This window comes from Orbicella franksi, chromosome 13, assembly GCF_964199315.1.
Source record: "Orbicella franksi chromosome 13, jaOrbFran1.1, whole genome shotgun sequence".
In the NCBI taxonomy this organism is placed as follows: domain Eukaryota; kingdom Metazoa; phylum Cnidaria; class Anthozoa; order Scleractinia; family Merulinidae; genus Orbicella; species Orbicella franksi.
The window spans coordinates 8,269,317-8,287,777 of record NC_138157.1 but is presented as its reverse complement, the minus strand read 5'-3'; the positions used below and the strand labels follow the sequence as shown (position 1 = coordinate 8,287,777).

At 41.2% G+C, this 18,461-nt stretch overlaps 2 protein-coding genes and 3 non-coding genes across 5 annotated transcripts; 3 read left to right on the top strand and 2 right to left on the bottom strand.

Moving 5' to 3' along the window:
• Positions 1 to 484: 484 nt before the first annotated feature.
• Positions 485 to 605, bottom strand: LOC145466874 (U5 spliceosomal RNA). The gene has a single exon (XR_014042004.1). It is a non-coding gene; the product is annotated as a U5 spliceosomal RNA (small nuclear RNA).
• Positions 606 to 2,227: 1,622 nt separating this feature from the next.
• LOC145465008 (transmembrane prolyl 4-hydroxylase-like) lies at positions 2,228 to 10,303 on the bottom strand. The gene is made up of 10 exons (XM_081448824.1): positions 10,037 to 10,303; positions 8,889 to 8,973; positions 7,418 to 7,549; positions 6,809 to 6,989; positions 6,626 to 6,663; positions 6,259 to 6,424; positions 6,004 to 6,061; positions 4,468 to 4,586; positions 3,955 to 4,045; positions 2,228 to 3,197 (listed from the first exon to the last, which is right to left on the bottom strand). The coding sequence occupies exons 1-10, from the start codon at positions 10,244 to 10,246 to the stop codon at positions 2,931 to 2,933; spliced, it is 1,347 nt and encodes a 448-aa protein (XP_081304950.1). The 5' UTR covers positions 10,247 to 10,303; the 3' UTR covers positions 2,228 to 2,930.
• On the top strand, positions 5,153 to 5,224 carry Trnae-uuc (transfer RNA glutamic acid (anticodon UUC)). Its single transcript has one exon. It is a non-coding gene; the product is annotated as a tRNA-Glu (tRNA).
• Trnae-cuc (transfer RNA glutamic acid (anticodon CUC)) lies at positions 5,736 to 5,807 on the top strand. Its single transcript has one exon. It is a non-coding gene; the product is annotated as a tRNA-Glu (tRNA).
• A 6,717-nt stretch (positions 10,304 to 17,020) lies between the features above and the next one.
• Positions 17,021 to 17,938, top strand: LOC145465007 (melanocyte-stimulating hormone receptor-like). Its single transcript, XM_081448823.1, has one exon. The coding sequence runs from the start codon at positions 17,021 to 17,023 to the stop codon at positions 17,936 to 17,938; it is 918 nt and encodes a 305-aa protein (XP_081304949.1).
• The last annotated feature ends 523 nt before the right edge of the window (positions 17,939 to 18,461 follow it).

Below are 18,461 nucleotides of genomic sequence, written 5' to 3'. Positions count from 1 at the left end.
TAGATAGACAGGAGTTACAAGATTGAACAATGGTTACAGGAATGTTGCCTTTAACGTACGTAAACCCAAATACACACGTAGCTCTGTATATAAGACTTTTTTAAAATATGCTCCTGCTGATAGGGCTGATAGGTCAACCGTCACTAACGGAAGCGGTCTGAGAAACGTCGTTCATTATATGGCTAGCTCCGTGAGCGGGCAAGATGAACCAATCCCAGCGCTGTAATTGACTACCCGAGCGGGCAAGATGGCGCTATCATGCCCGCTCGGGACTACCTGCTGTCCCGCAAGGACAATTTCCTCAAAAGTCTTATATAAATCCTTCACTGAACAAGCTTATTCGGTCAAGATGGCTGAATATTGGCCTCTTTCACCGTCCGTCTCAGTCCAAAAGCACGCTAAGGAACTTGGCCAATATCCAGCCATCTTGACGGAACAAGTTTGGTCAATAACCGCATATACACGTCATCTGTTAAGAATATGAGCCCTGCCAAGGGGCAGGGCTACGAAAAATGAGTCTAAAAACTCATTCGAGTTGTTCTCCTCCTCGTAAATCTTTAGTAAAAGGCGAAAGATTTATGCGTGTTGAAGGAAAACCAGAGTTTTTTATGTTTAAGGCGAATGGCCGGGCCCCCAACGTGCAATGGAGAGTGCAATGTCCGCCAGACAAACAGACTAATCCGTCACACAACGGCACCGGGGGATCGAACCCCGCCCCTACAAACAAATAACATAGAAAAAAAAACAAACGAGGAACAAACAGGTAGAACGTCAGACAACACTGAGGACAAACGAACACTGTTTCAGTACAACGGCCAAAGGTGAACCCGGGAGGGGCACCTGTCAACAGTCTTATCCTATATAAAAATACATTCGCCACCAAAATGTAACCAAAACAAACCTAGACCAAAAACAAACAAAGCAGTCCAAACTCAACGTAACAAAGGTATATACGAAAAAAAGAGGCCAAAAGGAGTGAACAACTAAACGGGAACAGCAATCCGAACGATGGAAACCACGGGAACAAACGAAGAGATACGAGGTCAACACAGAGGACGGAAAACGCTGGGGGCAAGACAAGAGCAACGGGTGAGGCAGGAACAGAACTAACAGGACTAGACGGAGCAGCGACCAAACTCGACTGAACAGGCGAAGCAACAACAGCACTAACGAAACTGGACTGGACAGGCGAAGCAGCAACAGTACTAGCAGGACTCAACGGAGCAGTAACGGAACTGGACTGGACAGGCGAAGCAGCAACAGTACTAGCAGGACTCAACGGAGCAGTAACGGAACTGGACTGGACAGGCGAAGCAGCAACAGTACTAACAGGACTCAACGGAGCAACGGAACTGGACTGGACAGGCGAAGCAGCAACAGTGCTAACAAGACTCAGTGGAGCAGTAACGGAACTGGACTGGACTGGCGAAGCAGCAACAGTACTAGCAGGACTCAACGGAGCAACAACGGAACTGGACTGGACAGGCGAAGCAGCAACAGTACTAACAGGACTCAACAGAGCAACAACGAAACTTGACTGGACAGGCGAAGCAGCAAAAGTACTAACAAGAGGAAAACGCGGGCGAGACAGGTATAGACGAATAGACAAGGTATGGCTCTTGGGCAAAATAGCAACAGGAGTGGACTCAAGACGCGGACGCTTTATTGGAACACCAATAGTAGCAAGACCAGACGGCGATTCAGCCACAGAACACGGCACACGAGAAGACAAGGAAGACTGAGACGTTCCAAACGTCGATTTAGCCATCCGAACATCATACAATTGGCACCCTTTACACAGGTACGCAGGCGCAGAGTTATAGCAAACAGTTTCGCATTTATTGTCACTTTATTTTGGAAAGTGTTTTAGTCTTCCTCTATGGAAATAAAATCTCGAGAACAAGTGATGATTGTTTAGACCCGTTTCCCAGTTCCACTATTGCTCACTTGTCCAGCAGATTATATACAGTTACAGCACTTCAGGAACAATTTATTTTACGACACATTTCTGCAGTCATCGTCTTTATTCACAACATTGGCTGCCATATAGTTTCTTCTAATAGGGCGGACTGAGTTGTTTTTGGAATCGCAGACGCATCATAGCGCCAATACGATTTAATGTACATTGCGCCCATACGCGCTGGTAAATAGGCAAGTGTTTTTCATTTCGCATGTCTTTAGTTTCGGTTGTGTCTTGAACTGTTCGCTGACATTGCTCTCACGAGAAAGGTTAAAGCTCGAGAAGTCAGCTTCACAATTTCTTTACGACAGGTTGTTTACCTTTATCAACTTCAAGTTAATATTGGCTCAGTATAGACGCGTGGAGGACAACCCTTACGTACAGTTTCCATACGGTGATCATAGCACTAACAACCGTCTAAAAAGTAATACTAATACAGAACAAAGCTAAAACAAAACTCAACGCATGTTGTGGAACACATGCTCTACTTGGACTAGAAAATAATGCCGGCAGAATACAGCTTATGCCTTGGTCAGAGTTCGAGAGACACCTCAATCGGAGTGAAGGCTCCTGATTGTGTTCTGTTCTTCCCATTATTTATTTATTGTCGACCGTAGCCTCAGCGTCTTCCAAATTCATCTCTTATTTTGGCTTACACAATGCAAAGGTCATTACATCCATTTTTATTTTTACATCCATAGTAGGAAAAAATGTGACTTTTCATTTCCTGTACAATTGCTCGCTTGATTGTTCGTATCTATAGCTTTGGTCAATGTGAGCCTTTAGATAATGTCCCGAATATGCTAAAGCCTTAGCCATTCGGCTGTTACATTGTCTCGGCTGTGCGAGAACAGCCAAAAAATCAGTCTGAACTCCCAAGCTAGCAACCATTCTCATTATCTTTACACGCAGCATCAATTGTTTTGTTATCACGGAAAGACTAACGAGTAAATTAAATGGACTGAGATTTTCAATCGAATCCCGTGTCAAACATGCTCTTTATGTATCTTGAGTGCTTGGTAGGCGCCGTCAGCCAGTTGTTAGCGATCCATTTCTCTCCTCTGATGACGTCACACCCGCCGTGCAATGTACGACGGTCCACGGACCCAAGCAGACCGCTCTCGGGGTCAATAAAGTTGTTATACCACATGATGGCGGTGCCTTTCTTTGGTGGCAGAATAAGATCGGCCGAACGGCAATTCATACTCAGATTGATCTCATCCGTTCTTTCAATTTCCTAAAAATATTATAAAGTAATAAAACGACTTCGTTATGTTCTCTAAGTGAACATCAAACTGGCCAGGTTAGAACACCTCCGAGGGGATCAGAATTTAATGGATCAACACGATGTTTTAAGATTATCATTCAAGTTGATTTTTATCTCATTTGATAATCGGGCCAAACTTTTAACTACTTGTTTTACTATAACTTGGCCAACTCTCAACTGACTTGACACTACATGTAGTTACGCTCTATTGCCAATCAAATAAATGATTAGTTTCCATTCAAAGAAATTTCAAGGTTTTTTTTCCTCCATTAAATAGAGCAGGACATAAAACTGATATGTAGTGACCGTGTGTATTGTTGTTGTTTAGTTTTCATAGTTTGCTGCAGCTGCGGTTTTGACCATTTGTCTTGTATTGGACCAGTGTGTCTCTAGACCAAGCCGCCAACTAACAGATCTCAGTAAATATCTTGACAACTAAACAACTACTGTGAACTCCAGAGCGTAATTACTACTCACTAACGCTTTGAACCAACAGAAAAGCAGAGAAAAAGCAAATTCCCACGCCGAAAATCGAACCCGGGCCGCAGCGGTGAGAGCGCCGAATCCTAACCATTAGACCACGAGGGATGTGCACTGTTGTGGTAAGACTTTTGGTTACTGGTCGGTCATCTCGTCTTGCATTGATCAGTAACTCAGTAATTTAACTGGTGTGCAAACTTGCAAGCTCAGTTCACTTCATTACAATTCACTGGGGTTAATTACTTACTTCTGCAGTGATTGTAGTGTTATCTGCCATCAAAAAGGCTGTCTGCCCTCCTTCTTCTACATCGTTAAGGAAATACAGGATTGTAATAAATCTGAAAAAAAAGATAGAAAATGAAATTAGATGAGAACATTAAACAGATGAAAGCATTATCAAATGCATCAAGGTAGATGTATAGAGAAAGTTAAAGCATAAACATGAAGAGACAAAAAGTGATGGGTCATACTGCCCTTTTTATATGGAGACTTCTACTCTCTTTTCTCTTCACGATGTAGTTTTTGACTTTAAAACTGTTTACAGCTTTTTCAATATTTTAGTAAAAGTCGACGAATTTTGCTACTATGTCTGGAAGTAAATTGACACGAAATGCTACTGGACAGTGCCCGGTTTGAAAATGGTTCAGTAGTCATAAAGAAATGACTACTGAAGCATGTCCCTTGTCTTTGGTGCCGTAACTGCAGTAATTTATGCCTTTTGTAATGTGGGGACTACGCATGGCTTTAATAAATAACCAACCTGCAGACTCTGCAGTCGGATGCTCTGAGATAATTCTGATGACAGCAAGGAACATTAGGGTCTCTGATGGTGGAATCCATGTGAGCATGGAAATGGCCGAACTTTTCGTACCTAACAACCTAGAAAACATGGTCCGTTGTTATATCTCCCAACTCAAATACGTTTTCCGATAGGTGGAGAACGTGTCACGTGACGTGGGTCAAAACTCACTGACACCCTAAGGGGAGCAAAACTCACTAACTCCCTAGGGAGACAATGACTTAAATTTCCGACTCGCACGTGATTAGGTCGTGCACCTTGAAACCGAGGCAAATTTGTTATGCCTCCCTGCTTCAAGCAAAGAATTGTTTCGCAGTTTTTCCTATATTTGAGTTGGGAGGTATAACAAAACACTTAATGACTAGCGCCACGGCAAACGGTGAGTTTTGTTTTCCCTCGACCTTAATGCTCCCCGAGGCGAAGGCGAGGGGAACTTAACATAGGCGTCGAGTGCTTATTATACGTGTCAATAGTCTTTTTATAGTGCAACATTTTAATAATGTTTGCGCCTTACCAGTGCATCAAAACCGTTTTGTGCCTACAAAACGTGTCAATTTTTTTTCAGTAACTAGACCTGTCAATCATACATTTGAAATTTTGGTAACTGTTGATTGACTCTAAGGCGGAAGCCTGGTTAAGATAGGATTCCCACGTGGTCTAGTGGTTAGGATTCGGCGCTTTCACCGCCGCTGCCCGGGTTCAATTCCCGGCGTGGGAAAGTCTCTTTTTTTCTTTTCTTGAAGGGTCCTTTCAAATCAATTTTAACGGTTTAATTACCTAAACTTATGTACAACTAAAGATAGTTCGATTGTTGCGATTGGTGGACACTGATTATACGACCTAAATATATCTGATCTGTAGGTTTTTGTTCAATGAATTTTTGGCTGCATCCGTGCACCTTCATCATGGTGAAAAATGGATGTAAGCTACGTTATAAGAAACATCCACTTTACACTCTGATGAAGTTGGACAGATGACACCGAAAATTCAGCGAAAAAAAAAAAGTCTACAGATCGCAAACATGCTTCCGTAACAACCCACAAAAAACCCCAACAAACAAATTAACCAAAAATCAGCTAATTTGATGAAAATGAAAAAGTGTTTCCCGAAAATGGTTTTTTTTCTTCTCCTTTCTTTAATGTTTTGCCGTGAACACGTCCTATCCCGTGGATCGCACAATCTGTTCTAAACAAGGTGGACCTTAAATTATTGTTAACTCCAACGAGCAATCCCATGTGGTCTAGTGGTTAAGATTCGGCGCTCTCACCGCCGCGGCCCGGGTTTGATTCCCGACGTGGGAAGCGATTAGTAAACTTTTAAATTAACATCCAATGTCGTCTTCATTTTCTTTTACTCTGAAAATTATGGCTTCGATAATTTGTTCTCTCGCAGATTTATGCATTAAGGCATTGCGTGTCTTTTGCACGAAGTCAACACATCACATTTACAGGTAGGTGTATAGCAAGTGCGTGCGCATTACTAAATTAAGTCTTTGACCTGCATTGGTTCTCCACCCTGAACTATTTTTCTCGGCAGCTTGGTTAACTTTATGATCCTGTAAAACAAAACAGTTTGGTTTTAAGTCGCAATATAACATGCGGCATTTTCTGATCTGCAACTTGTCTCGCAGTCAGTTGCAAGCTGGAAAAACGTTGTTGCAAATTATGGCAGCCGCGCTTATCTACGGGAGATCGCGCTCTAGTTACTTTATTATTATTATATTTAGTATTATTATTATTTGGGAGAAATAGCCTTTCGTGGAGACGTCTCAAAACAGGGTCAGCGGTTTTGTCTTGTGCTAGCCAGGCCTGTTGACTAAAACGGAATTTGTGGCGTGGACTATTGTTTTTCAAGAAATCCATGTACCGAAGAATCTTCTTAATATTCAAATTGTTAAATGACTGCATTGTTAATCTTCCTGAAATGAAAATAAAACTTGTTTTTCTGATAACTATTCAACTACAGGTAGCCAGGTAGTCAGTTGACATAAAAAGGAAGGAAAAGAAGAGAAAGTTTACCTTAGCTAATCAGATCGATATACCCCTATTTTCTATAGCCCAGTTGGGATGTTTGAGTATACATTGTAAAATTAATACAATCGACCGTGATATGTACTTACCTTTTGTGAGTTCATTATTAACCTGAAGGCGTTCAAACCTACAAAGTAGACCGAAAACGAAAACATCTCTTATAATATTAGGAGCATTAATGCGCTTTATACTTACTGGCTACATTTTTCAAAACAAGTTATTTGTGAAATAACGCTTAATTACAAATCCAGAAATGTTACGAAGTTGATTACAAAGTGGAAAGACTTATCCATTTGTCTTTAATGATGATATTTCTCACTGAAAATTCTTTAACACGCCTACTTGTCATGTTAAAAGATACCTCTTGAGCATTGATAAAGCCATCCCTATTGTCATCCCAAGCGTCAAAGTTTCCAGCAAATGATGTCTCTTGTGGGAGGGTCCAATTTCTGTCTGAAAAAAGTTTTGCTTAGTTACTGTTTGGACTGAACATGACTGTCACCAGGAGCCTGCTGTCACCTAATGAATGAATAATGGACTGACTGACTTGCAATAGCGCCTCGCCCTCTTGCTCCACTTCCAGCGGGTTTGTGCGAAGTTGGGTGGAAATGATGTTCGATCTTGATTTTAAACTGGAAATCGATCGTAATTTTAGTCAGGAAATCCCGTGTTCCCTGTTTCCCGCTCTTTCAGTGACGACTTAAGGGAAAGCGCCAGTGGTTTCTCGCTCTTTCAGTGATGACTGAATAGAAAGCGGCAGTGGAAAAGACCCCTTGTATCGCACGTCTTTCAGCTGAATGCAATTACTAATCAGTTCAGTGGAATATCAACAAAGGAAACGACAAGGTGCAAAAAAAGTTAAAATTTTAACGCATCCTCACCGGCTATCGCCAAGACCGCATCTAAGTCTGCCTCGTAGTTGAAAAAACCTGACGTACTTGTTTGAAGTCCGCTTTCTTTAGTCAGTGAGATGATGTGATCACACTCCTCATCTGATACGAACTCAGGAATTTCTTAAATTTAAGTAACAGTAAAAAAGCATGAAGGAGATTTCTAACGGAATTCAAAGTGCCACCGTGACAAATATAGAATGAGAAAGTCTCTAACCCATCATCACAGAAGCTCGAAGACAGTTGAACGGAAACGTTACGCGGATAAATTATCGAGTTCCTTCAACCTCGTTCCCAGGATCTCTTATCTTCCCACCCTCCCGGAGAGAGGGAGGAGACAGCTAGAAGATGAGAGACCCTGGAAATGAGGTTGCCAGACACTTCGTCGTAGTCGCCACACAAACCCCTCATTTTTAATCTGTCTTTTACGGACACCTCTCCGCTCTAAGACACTTTACATGACGTCAAGAGAGCCTCTTATGGGAGGTGCTGGTTCAAACATTCTGAATCATTTCGAAAGAACTAACTCCCAATTTTGCCTCCACTACACATCCGGACACACTAGACAGTGATTAAATTGGGTGCGTTGGCCAGCCAAGCCATCGTCCCGTTTATTCCATCTCAGCATATAATACAAGCTATGAATAAAAAGACAATTGCTAAGTGCACCAAAGCCGGACACGAAAACCCTAAAACCAGCAAGTGGAGAAAATTGGGAACGTGTGCCCCCGACCAAGGCAGTGGTGCAACCCTCGGGGTTTTAGGGTATCCTTGGTTAACATCAGTACTGTAGAATAATAAACCTAAGGCTTTATACAGCGATATAATAGCAATAAGAGAAGTAAATAAACGTACAACAGTGGATTACAACTGATGATATTATTAAAAGAAAACCAAACTTAACCTAAACACGGCAAAGGCTGGCCATAGAATGTCTCACCTCGCCAACTGTCACCGATTACAAACTCAAATCCCACTATACACTGCGCACCTCAAACCCGTACCCAGCCCTCTGGTCCGTGCCGGCAAAATAGTAATTTATGCTAATTTAAGATCATCACAAATGACATTTTATCCAATATACCAAAAGTGAACAAAATTATCAAAAGACTAGTGTTATTAGATTTATTTATCATACTACATTTATATACGCTTCAAATAGCAGCCAATTTGGTTCGAGCCATATTAGTTAAAACGTCAAAGCACTCAGAATCAGAAAAAAGAGATGCACCTTTGTTGTAATTCCACTCAGCGTTAGTCGACTAGAACAAATACTAGATTCGTAGAGGGTGCATGGTTAAAATGAACACCGTATTTAAAGTTCCCGATGGATTTAAGCTGGATAGATTCATATAGCTGACATGAAGGCGTTTCCAAAACAGCAGAACTACGTTGATAGTAATGCTACAATATAAAAGACCATATACAGAGCAACGAAAAATAAAACAAATGCATGCCATACCGAGTATTAAAGGTTTCATCGCTCGTGTTATGAGCTTGACTTTCTTCTTTCCGTCACCGACCTCCATCCACTGTACGTGACCTGTCTGAGCAGAAGGTTGAGATTAAAAATACTGCAAGTAATAAATTATTTTGAATAAATAGTGTTAATTATGACTAAGTCTCTTAGCTCATACAAGCCGTACGTTCGCCTTGCACAGCAAGATGAATGATCAAGACTGACTGAATTGTTGAAGAAAGAAAAAGCTTTGATTACATTTTAATGCCAGCTCAGGTCAATCGATGTTGCGCAAAAACGGTCAGCTTGTTTCCATAAAAAAGGAAACATTACGCCTGGTTCTCATATGCCGCCGAGATACCTGGGCTTGGGACACCGTGACGGCATATGTGCACATTTAGCGCCGAATCATAATCTATCCCAGACATTGACCGCCGGCTTGCCTGCGAAGTTGAGCTGAATTCAACTTCACAGGCAAGCCGGCGGTTGTCGGCGATGAAAATATTTTATGTGAACATTATATCATCCGCGGACGCAACGTACTTCAGTAAGAAGATTCGATCCATATTTAAAGGTAAAATGGTTAAAAATTGCGCAATTCGGTTTGCACTTCGTGCAAATTTGAGCACGTCGGCGATTCATCGCAGATGCGCCGACGGACCCACTGGGACAGATCAACGAACGTTATCAGTTGCAACCGGCGAGTTCGTCGCAGGCAGATCGGCGGGATGTGAGAACCAGGCTTAAGAGAACTACTGTAGTCGTCCCACTGTTTGTGTGTTCTCTTTACGCGGGTTTTTGCGGGTAATTGTGGTTGTAAGACCCTGAAAAAGAAAAGTTTGAAATCAATAAATGCCGTGAAAAGTTAGTCTGTGTACACTCAGGGAGATCTTTTAAGGGGAGGGGGCGGACGTACTACGCAGGCTACGAAAAATATACAAAATAAAGGAAGGGAAAATAACAACTCCACTGAGTCTCTTGAGCCACCAGCAAGCTTCTAATGATAGTAACGGCCGCTTTCTATTGTTTACAAATTTCTAACGATTTGAAAATTACACCTTGGCAACAGTCGGTAGCCGGTTTAAATGCAATTGGTCGATAACGCAGTTCCAGTTTCGGCTGTACATTTAGTTTTGACAGTTACATCTTACCTTAAATCCCTCCAAACGGATGGGCTTAAACTCCGTTCCTAGCTTCTCGTGGCAGGAATCGCTTGGCTCTGAGCACGTGTTTTCAATTTCGTCTCCATCATAGCATGGCTCTATAAATTTCTTGGAAGTACTACCGTGACGACCAGTGGTACAATTCCATGGCTTTAAAATCAAAACGAAAAGGAGTGAGGTAAGATCTAGAAGTCTCATTTTCACTCCATAAGAAGCAACTTTCTATGTGAGAGCCATAATTAAAAAAAAAGAAAGAAAAACAGCTTCTACAGCGATCAGAATTAATTATTTATCGAGTGTAGCAATTTTGCTGCCGGTGTAGATTTTCATGGTGGCCTTATTGATTTATGATCAGCAACCGCAGTTCGAGAAATCGCATTCTTAATAAATATCCAGCGTTAAATCAAACTGCCAGAAATGTGAGGGTCAGAGGAGTGTTGAGTTCTTGCAACAGGTTTTAAACTGAAGAGAATATTTCTTGAGGTTTTTTCCCGTTTGTTTTTTTTTTCTATTATTATGCAGTATTATCTTTTGTATCTCTGGGTCCCGGTAATTTTACCATCACATGATTCCCGGAAATTTTATCTTCCGTTAAAGTTGCTTCCTGTCTTTTCCCCGAAATAACAGTGTTGCTCATTTTATGCAGCCCAGTTGTGTCCGATAGTACAGTACAGATGGATATATTGGTAGTTAACTTCTAGGAAGAAGATTGAACGCAGCGACGTAACAGTAAGATAAACTTGTTTGATCTTTCTGATTGTTGCCTATCTTATTTCCATTTCCACGATAGCGAAACGATTACGAAATTAAAGGCCCGCGGAATAAAGTTATGAACTTAACTGCGATGACCATCTTGTCCTCATACCTTTGTCCGCGGTTCAAATATCACGTACGGGTACATTATTAAAGAACTCACAAAGTGACCAGCTCCCAGTTGGCTTGATAGCTCAGTTGGCAGAGCACTGCACCGGTATCGCAGAGGTCATGGGCTGGTTCGAATCCCGTTCAAGCGGGAATTTTTTTCAAGCTTTAATTTCACAGCTGCTTAAGTTGTCAATCAATCATGTCTTCATATCTTTTTGGGCAGCAGTTCAAATATATGATCTTTCATATATTCACTTGTAAAAAAGGTTATGCCAAAAATTAACGACACAAAGTTAAATCCCCCGGCGTAAAACCCTTTATATCTCAACGTCACCTTAGATAATTATGTAGCGTTTTTATACTGCGCGTTGTTTCTCTCGAGCGATATATTCCTCGCAATTATACGACAAGCAAAATTCATAACGTAAATGTTTACCTTTGAAGTAAGACGTTGCGCTTCGTCGGAAACGAGTATGCCAGCATTTCATTTCGTCCAATATCATTGTAAAATGGGTTTGTCCAAAAAGACTAAAATGAATTATCTGTGGGTATGATTCTGAGACTATTTGTTTGTTGATTGGGATCAATATTTGAAAAGCATCGCGAAATTCAATTTCTTTAAGCAGTCTCGCCAAAATTTGCCGCTTCCAATTCCATTTTTTTTAAACATGAAGTTTACGTAAGTTAAAATAAGGTATATGTAGAAATGAGGGGGCGGCTACATTTAATTGAATTCAAATTTTTTTCCATCTTCTGAATTTGTCCGTTGTTGTATTGGGCAGAAATGGCCATGGATCATGAATAAATGAAAAGAAGAAGAAGAAGAAGAAGAAGAAGAAGACGAAGAAGAAGACGAAGAAGAAGACGAAGAAGAAAAAGATTACAATCCCTTTTTCATTTCCTTTTAAATCCAATATTTGCTTATTGAAAGGAAGATACTTCGTACCACGTCTGCGCTCAACGCGATCCCGCCGCGAGAATTTCTTTTTGGGAGTGATTTTGATTGGCTATTTACAAGTCATGCCAATCATTGTCACTCAACCATAAAAAGTGAGCGGAGAGCATTCATGTGAAAATACAAACAAAAGGTACATATAGAGCCAAAGAAAATTCGCCAGATGCGAGGTTAACATGGCCAGATCAATCGCAATGAATGTTGCAGTGCAGCTGGCTTTTAGAGAAATGTTTATCAACGAAGGACTTGAAGGTATGTGTTAATATCAGGCATATGTAATTCCAAAATGCGCGGCTTAAAACACTTGAAAGGCCGGCCATATGCTTCAGGCCAAGCTTTTCTTCACAAGGCATAAATAATCTTTAAAATAAACATGTTAGTTTTGCATACGTTCTTCTACAACCCTCAGCTCTATTTTGATTTGATCGTACATAACTAATAATAATAATAATAATAATAATAATAATAATAATAAAGGAATAATTAACAATTATTCCATGAAACCGCGTTGGATATGAAGTGATAAATAACCAACGAGCGCGTAGCGCGAGTTGGTTATGATCACTTCATATCCAACAAGGTCGAATGGAATAATTGTTTTAGTATATTCTTAATCGGGTTTTTGCCGCCGATTTTTATTTCAACAATTTTACAGAGCGGAAAATTTTTAAACTTGGCGCACTGTTTTCCATATAAGGTAAAACTCCGACTAATGGCTCATAGTCGGAGTTTTTGAGCCAATCAGAGAGCTAGAAATGCAATAGTCGGAGCTGAGAATATACTAACAACAAATATCGGGTGTTTTGTTGTTACTAGCGAATAATATATCTAAAGCATAATAAGCACCATAGAAAAGCGATGCCTTGAATTTTGACAATTAAAATTGGCTCGATTTGTCTTTTCTACCGACATAGTACACTTATTTGTAATCATGATAGGTGAACACGCAATTTAAAACTTAATGCATGAACCAGTGCGATTTCCCTTTTATTTACCACGTTAGTTTCACTTTTTCTCTGGACATCGTGAATCAGTATCGGTCGTTATCCGCAACTTTGGCTTTCAGATGAACTCAACAAACTTCGAATGCTTTTTCCTTAAAGTTTATTGGGAACAGAGACATGATGTTACAGCAAGCATCTTGTCGTGTGTTATTACTACACTGTTCGCGCTGACCGCAATACTGGAAAATGGCATCGTCATGCTTGTAATTTGCAAAACACGAGAACTTCATTCGCCATCTTTTACGCTGCTGTTTTGTTGGGCAGCTTCAGATCTGCTTGTTGGAATGGTTGTTCAGGCATGCTTCGTTGTTTACAAAGTAGCGAAGCTTCTTGATCATTACAGCACGTATTGTAAACTGAGGATGGTTCGGTTCTTTTGCGGATGGATAACTTCTGGAGTTTCTTTCTTAACTCTGAGCGGAGTCTGCATCGATCGACTTCTCGCTTTAACCCTCATCTGCGGTACAGCAGTCTGATCACAGTGCCACGGGTCGTAATGGTTATAGTAGGAGTTTGGATCGTTTGCTCTGCTGGAACCATCATAAAGTTTTGGTTTGACAAATGGGTAATTCTTCCAGGTATCTTAGCAGGGTCGATCCTTCTAATGATTGCGTTTTGCACAAGTAAAATATTCCAAATAACTCTTAAGCATCTACGCCAAATAAACGCGCAAAACCAAACAATGATTAACTTACAAAACAACACTGTTACCGTACTTAAATGCAAAAAATCAGCTGTAACAGTTCTCTAGGCTTACGGTTTGCTGCTGGTTTGTTATCTCCCGTTCTTAGTAGCTATGGTTATTGAAGCCATCAATGGTCTCAAGCGCCCAGTAAGAATGGCTTACAAACACGCTACAACGGTTGTGTTAATAAACCCTATTATATACTGCTGAAAATTAAACTCCTATAATGCGATCCACATTATAGGATGGTCTTGTACATGTTCTTGTTGGAGTCATAATTCGTTTCCTTTGAAAAGCTATTACAACCAATTAATCTAACCTGTTTCAAAACCTGTGACAAAGATTTTTGTCCCACGCCACCTGCGCAAAAAAGTACAACAAACATAATGATTTTCATATAAAGATGACGGTAGGCCTGTAAATGGAACACAAGACCTTTCTCAGTTACCTCACATGTGACAGTCGTACGTAATCGTCCCATCTAACATCATGTACTCTTGAATTATGCATATGAATCTGCAAGGATTGAGCCCGGACCGCGGCATTGAGAGTACATAATTCTAAAATAAGACCACGTGAGATTTTACTTCTTTAGACCAAAATAGAGTCAGGATTTGCACTAAGTAAACCAATAAAGAGCACTGACAATTTCAATTTCAAGTCGGCCCTCTAATTTTAAAAGTGCCAGTAAAGAGAAGATCGATAGATCGATAACACGGTCCGTAACACAACTTAACGACCTCTAATAAGCGAGACTTCAGAAACGCGAGGACAAAACACGAGGGAAGCTAAAAGGAACGAATTACGTACTCATGCAGCAGAAGTACAGCTGGCCAGCTCTGGTGTTCCTTCCTTTCTCTTGTTCCTTAAAGTTCTAAAGTGATTGGGACAAAATATCAAGGGACGTTTTAACCACTAACAGAAGCGACTATAGCAGAGTCATCAAAGCAAACTGGGCGGTGACGTATCCGTAAAGATGTGCGAGAAGGACGAGATGTATCAGGGTCATTAATATCAGCGACACAGGAATCTCCTTACTGATCAGGGATGGCTGGAGAGGTGGACGGGTCGTTGTTGCTAGAGGTAAGTTCATCATTGCACGGAACTTCCTGGGTTAAATTCCTCGTGTAGATTTTACGAGAAGTCAGGTTATGTAACGATTGCTGAGGTGAGTTTCAACGCCTGATCAATCTGCATTTGTATTCGAAGCGCGTTGGTGACAGTTGTCTCCACTTTGTAGGATGTACTACGGAATTGGAAGCCAACAAATTAAACTTTCTTCGGAGAAAGATATGAAGACATGATTGTTCATCGCCGTTATGCAGGAAATTAACTTAAACAGTTTTGAAATAAAGCCTGAAAAAAAACAAAAAAAAAAACAGGCTACTCAAGTGGTGTGTATAACTGGGATGGTTAATCATTTCTTCCAAACGTTTTAATCTTGCAAAAAAAAAAAAAAACCTTGATAATGCCACAACTAAGACGCGGTCACGGGCTTGGGTGTTGTTCTGGTCACAGTGTATGTGAGATCATTAACATAGATTTTTACCTGCTGGACGACTCTAACTTTGCAACTGGTGCCTTGGACTTCTCAATGTGCGGGTGATTGGCCAGGCGTTGCTCATGCGGACGTAAGATGATTTCTTTGTCCTGTAGGGAAATTTGGTGGTTGGTGAATGGTGTATCTCAAGGCAGGGGTCCGTCAAGAGAACGCATTTTGAAGCGCAAGGAAAATGAGAGCTTCACCAAGAATGTGACGGCGCTCGTCCTTCGGCAGACTTATGGGTGTCAGCGAAGTACCGGACTCCCGTAGTACAAGCACGAGCTGTACTGTCTGGAGCGATTCCGTAATGATGTCTGTAGCCAACAATACCCCGACAGTATCGGGTGGAGGGCAAGAGGACGGCTATACCCCTACATTTGAAGTTGGGCGTAAGGTTTAGGTTTAGTGTTGAAGCTTGGGTTATGCGGCAAAGATCAGATCTGGCAGCATGGCAGCATGGTGCTACTTTGCGGCTAGCGAGATTGGAAGGCAGGATTACTGACCCGGAAAAATACCCGACTGATGTTTCATATCGACCGACGGTGGAGAGGAATCGAACATAGACAGGTGAGCCTTTCGTATGCGTGCATGCAGGGCTTACTGTCTGTCAGGATGCAGGCCTTTTGACGAGACTTGATCCGATATGTGCTTCAGTGTTTGGCGTCTGAAGCGATAGCCTGGGCGTCTATTTCGCAAGGTGGCCACTTTGCCTGTGACCCTCGCAATTTTGCACTAAACTGACCCCTACTAAACGCAGCGTAGTAGTGACAATCCATACCTGGTCGTCTGGTTTGGGCAGTGTAATGGTGCGAGCAGTAGCCAAGGGCTTATGAGGCATTGCAGAATGTAGTATAGATCGACTATTTCGATTCGCAGGAGAGCCTCATCTTACCCACGGTGTCGCGCTCGGAACAATCATGCCGGCAACACGATGTGCGTGTGCGCTCGCTTGTTAGGTACAAGAGTTCCAAAACCAGCCTAGGATATTGTAGGGGATTGATAACAGTCTTTGAAACAGAGAGGCGGAGTTCATATTTGTGGAGGGCTTGTACGTGAACCTAGAGAAGATCTAGTGCGGTGTCCCCTACACAGATACAGGTCATCGGCAATTCAGGAGAAAGTTGAACTTAGCTCTGCTATCTGTGAAAAGTAGATTGTTGCGGGGTCAAGGTGTATATTTGATCCGGAGGAGGACGAGGTATGAACTCGTGGCTGCTGCGGGTGAATGAAAAGCATGTCTCATCGAGGACTTGAGGTAGGGTTGAGCACCTACTTTGGTAAACCGATTGAAAAATAAGTGTGACACGGCAGTTACGTCGCTGGGTGACTGTGTGGTGGATCATGTTACCAATGGCACCGCTATCGATGGTCATCCCTACCGGCTGGTGAGCGTGAAACATGTCTAAATACCACGATGGCCGAGTATATATACGGAAGACCCTAACTCTAAAATGTTCAACTTACATACATACTATTACATATTACATATGTGCATAAATAAAATGTCTTTACCCAGCTTAAACAGCTTGACAAACCGTATGCTCCCGTCAAAGTTTTCTTTTCAAAAGGCATAAACAATCTGACAATGTTTTCACACATTGTTTTTACAATCCTCCCCTCTGAGTTTGCTCGCACATAAAACATAACAATAACAGAACTTGAACTAGAAATATCGCGTGTTTTCTCCTGAATAACTCGTACAGTAATTCTTTAGTTAAGGACAACTGAGGACATGCGTTGAAATTTGACAGCTTAAATTGGCTCGATTTCTATTTCTCTGACATAATATATTCTTTATAACAGATGAACACACAGACGAAACTTGGATTCAAGAACGATTTCCATTTTATTCATATCAGTGTCGACCATTCTCGCAGTAACTGGAGATCGCGAATCAGCTTTCCACAACCTAAGATTCACCATGAACGTGACAGACTTAAAATGTTTTTTCTTGGAGGTTTATTGGGAGCAGACAGGACGTAATGTTACAGGAAGCATTTTGTCGTGTGTTGTAACTGCACTGTTCGCGCTGACTGCAATACTGGGAAATAGCATCGTCATGCTTGTAATTTGCAAATCTCGAGAACTTCATTCGCCATCTTTTACGCTGCTATTTTGTTTGGCAGCTTCAGATCTGCTTGTTGGATTGGTTGTTCAGCCATGCTTCGTTGCTTACAAGTTAGCAGAGCTTTTAGAGAATTTCAGCGCTTACTGTAAACTGAGGATGGTTCAGTTCTTTTTTGGATGGATAACCTCTGCAGTTTCTTTATTGACCTTGACAGGAGTCTGCCTCGATCGACTTCTCGCTTTAACCTTGCATCTGCGGTACAGCAGTCTGATCACAGTGCCACGGGTGGTAATGGTTACAGTAGGAGTTTGGATCATTTGTTCTGCTGGGACCATCATAAAGTTTTGGTTTGACAAATGGGTCGTTCTTCCAAGTATAGCAGCAATGGCAACTCTTCTAACAATTGCGTTTTGCACAAGTAAAATATTCCAGATTGCTCTTAAGCACCAACGCCAAATAAATACGCGAAACCAAACAATGACTAACTTACAACAAAACACAGTTGAGGTACTTAAATGCAAAAAATCAGCCATAACGGTACTCTATGTTTATGGCTTGTTGTTGGCTTTTTATCTTCCTTTCGTAGTGGTTATGGTTCTTGAAACAATAAAAGGTATCACGCGGTCAGTAGGAACGGCTTATGACTACGCCACAACAGTTGTGTTAATAAACTCCTCAATAAACCCTATTGTATACTGCTGGAGAATTAAACTAGTGCGATCCGCAGTCAAACAATATCTGAAAAGGCTGTTTTTCTGTAATAAAAGTTAGCCCCCCTTGACTGCAAAGGTGCAAAATAGTTTGAACTGTAACATATTGGCGTAAGCTTTCGTTGTACTTCTTCCTTGTTGCAAAAAGGGAAATTTTGGCTTAAGGATGCATAATCTAAACGACTGGAATATTCGGATTTTTATTTTATTCATAACGCGGAACAGAAAGTACATTTTCCATTCTCTTTCTCAATATTTTTTTTGTTTGCTGCGCCATGACAGATGTTTTAGTCTTGTTTATTTTATGTGGACAGGGAGTTACATGTTAGGGTTTTCTTAATTATAAACGTATCTCAAACATCGGGACTCCATTTAACAACATTATTATAGGAAGGTCTGATACACTTTTTTTCGTTTTTTCTTTCCTCCAAAAGCTAGCTATTAAAAACATTTGATCTGACCTGTTACAAAGATTTTCGTCCCTACCAACCTGCGCATAAAACGTACAACAACGTCATGATTGTCATAAAAGGATCGATGATCGTGGGCGTAAATGACAAGGCCTTTCTCAGTTACCTCACATG

Excerpts from the sequence above, each read along its gene's own strand:
- LOC145465007 (XM_081448823.1), top strand. The coding sequence starts at position 17,021 with ATGAACGTGACAGACTTAAAATGTTTTTTCTTGGAGGTTTATTGGGAG.
- LOC145465008 (XM_081448824.1), bottom strand. The coding sequence starts at position 10,246 with ATGAGACTTCTAGATCTTACCTCACTCCTTTTCGTTTTGATTTTAAAG. Across the intron at positions 6,990-7,417 it reads TGCGGTCTTGGCGATAGCCG|ACAGAAATTGGACCCTCCCA; the intron begins GTGAGGATGCGT and ends AACTTTTTTCAG. Across the intron at positions 6,425-6,625 it reads TAATAATGAACTCACAAAAG|GAAGATTAACAATGCAGTCA; the intron begins GTAAGTACATAT and ends TTTTCATTTCAG.